At 51.7% G+C, this 9313-nt stretch overlaps 1 protein-coding gene across 2 annotated transcripts in view; it reads left to right on the top strand.

Moving 5' to 3' along the window:
* Positions 1-7955: 7955 nt before the first annotated feature.
* The window catches only part of LOC105467429 (HHIP like 1), a 36966-nt gene continuing 35608 nt past the window's right edge, over positions 7956-9313 (top strand). The window contains exon 1 of one of the 2 annotated variants that reach the window (XM_011717031.3): positions 7956-8872. In XM_011717031.3, the coding sequence (XP_011715333.1) occupies positions 8618-8872 (255 nt within the window). In that variant the 5' untranslated portion in view covers positions 7956-8617. The remainder of the gene's footprint in view (positions 8873-9313) is intronic. The other variant, XM_011717032.3, reaches the window with a different exon arrangement.

Raw genomic sequence — 9313 nt, 5'->3', positions numbered from 1 at the left:
ATTTTCGTGCAAAGTTATCTCGTGCCTTCAGCAAGGCTGAAACATGGAGCAGCAATCCTACCATGCATTGATCTCAGAGGGTCTCAGCCAGAGCATGCTCCTGGGTGTCAGGAGCCCTGGGTTCTAGCCTTCCACTGCCACCAGCTCCACCTGTGGCTTCAGGAAGAGTCTCTGCCTCTGGAGCCACCGGGCACTGGGTTCAAATCCTGACCCCTCCACTCTGTGACCTGATCATGACTAGCTGTTGTCACCTCTCTGTGCATCAGCTTCTTCATGTGCACGTGGTGGGGAGTGACTGGTCCAGGTGGTGGGTGTGAGTGGGAAGGGATGTCATAGAGGCTTCAGAATACTTGCCCCCGAGTCTATGCATGGCCCCTGAGACTCAGAAATACCTAGTGGGGGTGGAGTTCCGTTGGCATATGGGTCGGAGTGGGGCAGCATTTGGGGAAAGATGACCTCCTGGTCCACGGGGTCCCACTGGGACCTGGTGCTGACATGAGGCCCGCATGACGTGGCACAGGCAAAGCTCCTAGCACAGTTGTGGCTCTTTAATAAATGCCCATTTCTGTCTTCTGTTTTCTTTTTCCTTTTCCAAGTTTAAATTTTAAAATAGATGTTTTGAAGAGAGCCCAGCAGATTGTCAGGCAGGCAGGACTTCAGGGACAGTCTGAGCTGCTTTTTGGTGACTTGCAAGATCTGCAGACGGTGGCACTGCTTACAGAGTGGAGTTCTAGACAGCAGTTAAATGGAGTGAATTGCCCTTTAGTGTAGACGAATCTCCAACACCAAATGGAGGGGAAAGAAGGAAGTTACAAAAAGAGAAGTACAGGAAGAGGCCAGGCGTGGCAGTGCGTGCATATCAGCTCAGCACTTCGGGAGGCCCCGGGGGAGAATTGCTTGAGCCCAGGAGTTTGACAGCAGCCTGAACAACACAACATCCATCTCTATAAAAAAATAAAAAATGAGCCGGGCGTGGTGATGCATGCCTGTAGTCCCAGCTACTTGGGAGGCTGAGGCAGGATTGCCTGAGCCTGTAGTGAGCTGTGATTGCATCACTGCACTCCAGCCCGGGTGACAGAGAAAGATCCTTCTTAAAAACAAAAAAGAAAGAAAGAGAAAAGAAAAGTGTGGCAAAAGACTGGTGTGGTGGCTCATGCCTGTAATCCCAGCACTTTGGGAGGCCGAGGCAGGCAGATCACTTGAGGTCAGGAGTTTGAAATCAGCCTGGCCAACATGGTGAAACCCGGTCTCTACTAAAACAAAAAACAAAAAAATCAGCCGGGTGTGATGGTGGGTGCCTCCAATCCCAGCTACGAGGGAGGCTGAAGCAGGAGAATTGCTTGAACCCAAGAGGCAGAGGTTGCAGTGAGCCGAGAGTGTGCCCCTGCACTCCAGCCTGGGCACCAGAGCAAGACTCCATCTCAAAAAAGAAAAAAAGAAAAGAAAAGAAAAGTGTGGCAAGAGACCATTTATACAAAGTTTAAGAACATGCCAGATGCTGTGCTGTGTTCTCTGTGGAATCTGCATACAGCCACCTTCAGGGAACATTCCCTGAGCAGAGGAAAAGGTTCTGAGGCTCACGTGAGGCCGTGGTGTCGGAAGCCCACTGGGCCTGTCATAGCTCCTCTTTGTTGAGCATATACTACATGCCAGGCACTCTTCCAGTGGCCTCATTGATTAGCCCCATTTAACAGCTGAGTAAACCAAGGCCCAGAGAGGTCCAGTGCCCTGTCCAAGGCCACACAGTTAGTAAGTTACAGAGCCATAATCGAACCCACTGCTCTTCATGACCAACCCACATGGCCTCTCACACTGAGGCACACAGTGTTTTCAAAAGGATTTCAGACACCTAAAGGGAGCGTCGTCGAATATTAGCACGGGTGAAGTCTGGTGGTGTGTTTTTGGGTGTTCCTTCTTCTGTTCTTGGTAATTTTCCATAAGGATGTTTATGAAGGCCAGCTCTGGCCTGAGGTCTGTGCTGGCCCCTTGCCTGGCCGTGATCTATATCACACGGGTATCCCAGCTGCCAGGGTGGCAGAGCAATGACCCTGTCACTCCCCAGCACTCACAAGATGGGTCCTGGCACATTCTCCTGCTGCAGCTAAGAGTGGCAGAGGAGGCCTGGGCCCTGCGGAGAACAGATTCACCAACACCTTGGCTGTTCTCCTCAAGACAGTGGGGACGGGAGGCCTGTCGGGCTGCCCCGAGGCCTTCCCAGTCTTTCTGAAGAAGGGACTCAAAACCATGGAATTAGCAGAGCCTGGTGTGTGGGAGCCGATGCGTAGGTGCCCACACCAACTCAGTCTGGTCAGAGAGGCGCTGGGTGTCCACTGGCCTGTGTGCCCTGGTAGTGGCAGCCGATGGTGCCTGCTGGGCTCCTGGAAATGTGGGCAATGCTCCTGGACCCCACACCCTCATGCCCCAGAGGGGCCAGCAGAGGCCTGGTCTCACCTCTTCCCCACTCCCACTCAAGAGATAGGGAAACGGAGGTTGGGTTGAGGAAGAGTCCTTAATGGGAAATTTGAAGCAGGGCCAGGTGGCTCCCTTGTGCCAGGCAGCCTTTGTGGGCCCTGAATCATTTGCTGAAGAAAATTGGGAAACTTCTCAGCCCCAGGTCTGGCTTCCGAAGCTGTGTTTCCATTAGAAGGAGCGTGAGGCACCTTTGGCCCAAAGGACTAGCTTTGTCTCTGTTGCTCTGGTGGTGCACACCCCATCGCCACACAAACAGCTCTGGCTCCAGATGGCATTTGGTGGAATTGTCCAGCTGTGGCAGGAGCTCGGGTTATAGAAATAGCCAAGTCAGAGCATTTGATCATTCATTCATTCCCTCGTCCTTTCACTCATTCACTCCTTCATCCTTTTGTCCATTCATGTGCTGATTTGTTCTTACAAATAAGATGCCCAGCATGTGCCAGATATCATACCCTGGGGGCTCAACAGCGGGGCCCCTGCCTTCAGGGAGCTGCCTAACTGGTGGAGACTGGGCAACCAGCTTCTGGCTTCTCTATCACTACGGTTTGCTTTATCTGAAATGAATGTGGTGACTGCAGCTTTATTTTAATTCATGGTAGCATGGTGTATCTTTCTCCATCTCTTTATTTTTCAACTATCAGTCTTTATATTTAAAGTGGATTTCTTGTAGACAGAATATAGTTGGGCCCCTTGGTTGTTTATTTTTATTTTATTATTATTATTATTATTATTTTGAGACAGGGTCTCACGCTGTCACCCAGACTGAAGTGCAGTGGTGCGATCATGGCTCACAGCAACCTCGACCTCCTGGGCTCAAGTAATCCTCCCACCTCAGCCTTGGGAGTAGCTGGGACTATAGGCACACACCATCATACCCAGCTAATGTTTTTGGATTTTTTGTAGCAACAGGGTTTTGCCACATTGCCCATCCTGGTCTTGAACTCCTGGGCTCAAGTGATCTGCCCACCTCAACCTCCCAAAGTGCTAAGATTACAGGCATGAGCCAACAGCCACCATGCCAGGTAGGCCTTGTTTTTTGTTTTTATTTTTGAGATGGAGTCTTGCTGCGTTGCCCAGGCTGGAGTGCAGTGGTGTGACCTCGGCTCACTGTAACCTCTGCCTCCTGGGTTCCAGTGATTCTTCTGCCTCAGTCTCTGGAGTAGCTGGGACTACAGGCACGCGCTACCATGCCCGGCTAATTTTTGTTATTTTTAGTAGAGATGGGGTTTGACCATATTGGCCAGGCTGGTCTTGAACTCCTGACCTCGTGATCCTCCTGCATCCACCTCCCAAAGTGCTAGGATTACAGCTGTGAGCCACCGTGCCCGGCCTAGGCCTTATTTTTTAATTCACTCTGACAATCTATGTCTTTTAATTGATCTATTCCAATCATTCAGATTTAAAGTGATTGTTGATAGAGATGGATTACTATCTACAATATGTATAACTCTTTTCTACTGATTATACTTGTTCTTCGGTCCTACCTCCCTTCTTTTACCTGCTTTCTCTGGTTTTAAAAATTGAGCATTTATTAGTATGGTTTCATTTTACCTTCTTTTAAGGCATATCAATTATATTTCTTTTACAATTATTTTAATGGTTGGGCTAGAGTGTGCAATACATATTTTGTTTATGTGGTTTTTAAAACTTTAAAATTTTTATTTATTTATTTTCAAGATAGGGTCTTGCTCTGTCACCCAGGCTAGAGTGCAGTAGTGCAATCTTGTCTCACCACAGCCTCAACCTCCCAGATTCAATCGATCCTCCTACCTCAGCCTCCCAAGTAGCTGGGACTGCAGGTGCACACCACCACGCCAAGCTAATTTTTGTATTTTTTGTAGAGACAGGGCTTTGCCATGCTGTCCAAGCTGATCTCAAGCTCCTCGGCTCCAGGAATCTGCCTGCCTTGGCCTCCCAAAGTGCTGTAATATCAGGGGTGAGCCACTGCGCCCAGCTGGGTTTTTTTATTAATAGACTTTTTGAACAATTTTAGATTTGCAGAAAAATTTGAGCAGATACTATAGAGGAAATACATTTTTTCCCCTAATAAATGTCCACCTTCAAATAACACTATACCACTTCATGTGTAGTGTGATAACTTAGAACAGAATTTCCAGTTCCTTCCTCCCATCTCTTATGACGTTGCTGTCATCCATGTCACTCCTCCATTTGCCATAACCATCCACTATGTTGAATTTCTGACCTATATCATCTTTCTCCCTGAAGAACTTCTTTACTTTTTTTTTTTTTTTTTTGAACTATAGTATCTCGGCCAGGCGCAGTGGTTCACACCTGTAATTCCAGCACTTTGGGAGGCCAAGGCGGGCGGATCACGAGGTCAGGAGATCGAGACCATCCTGGCTAACATGGTGAAACCCCGTCTCTACTAAAAATATAAAAAATTATCCAGGTGTGGTGGTGGGCGCCTGTAGTCCCAGCTACTTGGGAGGCTGAGGCAGGAGAATGGCTTGAACCCAGGAGGCGGAGCTTGCAGTGAGCCAAGATCGCGCCACTGCACTCCAGCCTGGGCGACAGAGTGAGACTCCGTCTCAGGAAAAAAAAAAAAAAAAAAAAAAAAAACAGAGTATCTCTCTCTCACCCAGGCTGGAGTTCAGTGGTGTGATCTCGGCTCACCGCAACCTCCGCCTCCCGGGTTCAAGCAATTCTTCTGCCTCAGCCTCCTGAGTAGCTGGGATTACAGGTGCCCACCACCACACCCAGCTACGTTTTATATTTTTAGTGGAGACAGGGTTTTACCATGTTGGTCAGGCTGGTCTCCAATTCCTGACCTCAGGTGATCCACCCACCTCGGCCTCCCAAAGTGTGGGGATTACAGGTGTGAGTCACTGCGTCTGGCCTGAAGAACTTCTTTTAATGCTTTTTTGTTTTTGTAGGGCGGATCTGCTGGTGATGAATTTCTCCCATTTTTGTTTTTCTGGGAAAGCCTTCATTTCTTTTTCACTCCTAAAGGATAATTTCACTGGATCTAGACTTCTAGGTTGATGGGGTTTTTATTTTTATTTTTTTCTTCTACCACTTTAAATATTTCACTCTACTCTCTCTTGGTTGCCTGGTTTCTTTCTTTCTCTCTCTCTCTCTCTCTTTTTCTCTTTTTCTTTCTTTCTTTTTCTTTTGTTCTGTCACCTAGGCTGGAGAGCAATGGTGAGATCCCGGCTCACTGCAAATTTTGCCTCCCAGGTTCAAGCAATTTTCCTGCTTTCCTGCCTCAACCTCCCAAAGTAGGTGTGAGCCACCACGCCCGGCTGGCTTGCCTGGTTTCTAATAATGTCTGCTGTAATTTTTCTCCTTGTTCTTCCATAGGTAAGGTACTTTTTCCCCTCTGGCTTCTCTCAAGGTTTTTCTTCATCTTTGGTTGTCTGTAGTTTGCATAGGATATGCCTCGCTATCGATTTTTTGATATTTATCCTGCTTTATGCCTCTTAGATTCCTGGATCTGTTGTTTTGTATCTGTCATGAATTTCAGAAAATTCTTAGCCCTTTTTTTTTTTTTTGAGACCGAGTCTCGCTCTGTGGCCCAGGCTAGAGTACAGTGGTGTGATCTGGGCTCACTGCAACCTCTGCTCCTGGGTTCAAGTGATTCTCCTGCCTCAGCCTCCCGAGTAGCTGGGATTACAGGCGCCCTTCACCATGCCTGGCTAATTTTTGTATTTTTAGTAGAGACGGGGTTTGTCCATGTTAGCCAGGATGGTCTCGATCTCCTGACCTTGTGATCTACCTGCCTCAGCCTCCCAAAGTGCTGGGATTACAGGCATAACGCACTGTGCCCGACCTTAATTTTCTTTCTTAAGGTGGACCCCTCTCTGCTTCTATTACCCATTTGTCCTTGCAATGTCCTTGTCAATACTCAGAGACGTTTGGTCTTAATGTTGTCAACTTTTCCCACCAGAGCCCATAACATATTAGTCATAGTTATTTTAAATTCCACGTCTGGTAATTTCAGCATCTGTGTCATGTCCCAGGCTGGCTCTGATGCTCCTTCTGACTGACTTTTCTTTCTTTTTTCTTTTTTTTTCTTTTTTGAGACAGAGTCTCGCTCTGTCAACCAGGCCGAGTGCAATGGCACGATCTCCGCTCACTGCAAACTCCGCCTCCTGGGTTCAAGCAATTCTCATGCCTCAGCCTCCCAGTAGCTGGGATTACAGGCGTGTACGACCACGCCTGGCTAATTTTTGTATTTTTAGTAGAGACGGGGTTTCACCATGTTGGCCAAGCTGGTTTCAAACTCCTGACCTTAGGTGATCCCCCTCGCCTCAGCCTCCCAAAGTGCTGGGATTACAGGCGTGAGCCACTGTGCCTGGCCCCTGACTGACTTTTCTTATCTTTTTTCATGCCTTGTTTTTCTGGAAAGCCAGTCAGGGTATACTAGATAACAGGAACTGAGATAAATAGGTCTTAGGGTGAGAATTTATGTTACTCTGGCTGGGGCTGGGCTGTGTTTGACATTTTTCTGTGGCTGTAGGAGTCCAAACCTAATGGCTATGGCCCAGGCTCTGTGTCACTGCCACCTCTGTACACCCGTTTGGAGCCCTGTGTTGATGTGTGACTATCACCCAGTTCTGAGTCCCAGCTGGGAAGTAGGGGCCATCGTAGATGCCCTCCCTGGGCCTGTGTGCCCTCCGACTCCATCCTGGCTCTGCCTGTGCCCTGCTCTCTATGCAGGGAGCCCCTGCAGTCCGCATTTCCCACCCTAGCAGCCCTCTGCTAGGTTCAGCCAATGAAAGTCACAGGTGAGAGTTGGAGGGGAGGTGGCAGGGCGAAGCCGGGGTATTTCTCCCGCTCTCTCTGCGCAGAATCTCTGACGGTGGCTATCTCCAGCTCTGGCCAGACAGGCCTTGTGAGGGTCCAGCTTTTACAAGGTGACCATAGCTCCTTGGCTCCGGTAACATTTGCTCTCCCTGCATCAAGGACCTGGGGACTGTTCCTACTGTTGCTGATCTCAAGGTTACTTCACTGAGCCCTGTATGGCTTCTTAGCCTCTTTGACTTCAAGTCCCTGCATTACATATCCTGTGTTTCAAATACTCAGAGATGTTTGGTCTCAAGCAGAGACACTGACTCTTACATTGTACCTGTTCAGGCCAGAGCCACAGACCTCTGAGCGCTCCAGCCCTGCTGCATCTAATCCACCCCCAGCTCTGCCAGGAGCACGAGCCCAAAGGCAGAAACACGGTCCCCCAGGACAGTCCAAAGAGACCTGCAGAGGACGGATGTGTGCGTTGGGGCCATGAAGATGGAGTAGGAGCTCACTGGACAGAGAAGATGGGGAAGGACACTCTAGGGAGGAGCGAATGCTGAGGTCCACTTGAGAAAATGCCTGGGTGGTTTTGGTGCTGTGAGATTCTGGGGTAGGTGAGGCTGTGTGTGCGCGTCTGTATGTGTGTGTTGGGGGGTGGGACAGGGTTGGGTCTGAATCTTCAGCAGGGGCAGCAGAACAAAGGGCTAGATGCCCACCCCAGGGGGTAGACTCATCAGTGCTCCCTATGCGAGAGTGGAAGTGGGAAGCCCCAGTGGGTCCTGGGCTGCAGGAGAATCCGTTGCCCCAGGAGCAGAGACTGGGAAGAAGCACACAGTAAGGGCAAAGAGTGTACTGCGGTAGCTGCTCCGTCCCCCCTCCCCACCCCTAGGCCAGGTTTCGCTTCTCCCTGAGAGTCCTGGGGCAACACCCCCTGTCCTTTCCCTCGCGCCCCCATTTTTAAACTTACTTGAGAGCTTTCGGGGACCGGCTGCGGGCATCCCTTCCCCTAGCCCAGTGGGTGGTGGAACCGGAGCCCAGGAGTCCAGCCCTCTGGCCCTGCGCCTCCCTGGCTAAATAGCGCCCTGTGGGGAGGAAGCAGGGCCCCAGGCGGAACCGGGAAAACACACCGGGACTTTCTACAAACCCGGCCACTCCCACTGAATTGGGAAAGCGGTTAAAAGAGGTCGTACCGCATTCTGCGCCGCGTCCCTCTTCCTTCAGTCCAGCCGCATGTCCCCGACCAGAGGTGGCCTCCTAGAAGGGGAGGTCCCCAAACTCGAGGCCCTGCGTGTAGGGGAGGGGAGCGCCCGCCCCTTCCCCGCCGCTGTGAGCGCCCCGGGAGGGAAGTCGGGCTGCCGTCCCTCCGCCTCTTCCCCCGCGGGGCGAAGCGATGGCTCGGGCCGGGGCCGGGGCGCTGCTGGCGCTTTGGGTGCTCGGGGCCGCAGCGCATCCGCAGTGCCTGGACTTCAGGCCGCCCTTCCGGCCGCCGCAGCTGCTGCGCCTCTGCGCGCAGTATTCGGACTTCGGCTGCTGCGATGAAGGGCGCGACGCCGAACTGACCCGCCGCTTCTGGGACCTGGCGAGCCGCGTGGACACCGCCGAGTGGGCCGCGTGCGCCGGCTACGCGAGGGACCTGCTGTGCCAGGTGAGCGGGCGCGCGGCCACTGGGAGGGGCGGGGCGCGGGCGGCCGGGTCCTGGAGCAGAGATCGGAACCCCGCGGGGGCGAAGGCCAAGAGTGGGCGGCGGACTCGGGAACTCTAGGCCGCAAAAGGGAGTCATTTGGCACGGGGCGGGGAGACCGCGCATCCCAGGGCGACTCTTGGCTTTGCCATTCATTCGTTTTGTGACTTGGGCCTTCTCGGGGCCTCAGTTTCCCCTCCTGAAGCAGGAGGGACGGACAGATGATGTCATCATTTCCTCAGAGGCTGGGGGCTCCTCTGCCCCGGTCCCCTTGAGTCGAGCCCCCAGCGTCCTACCCCGAGCAGCTGCACCCTTGTCGGGGTACCAAGGTGGAGAGGCATCTGTCCCGGTCAGTGCTCCTCTGTGTCTGTGTTGTCCCCGGGGCAGTGAAAGCAGGGGGCCCTG

The sequence above is a fragment of the Macaca nemestrina genome, chromosome 7, assembly GCF_043159975.1.
Source record: "Macaca nemestrina isolate mMacNem1 chromosome 7, mMacNem.hap1, whole genome shotgun sequence".
Taxonomy (NCBI): Eukaryota; Metazoa; Chordata; class Mammalia; order Primates; family Cercopithecidae; genus Macaca; species Macaca nemestrina.
Note: the sequence above shows the minus strand (reverse complement) of the source record. Positions and strands in the feature narration are given on the sequence as shown.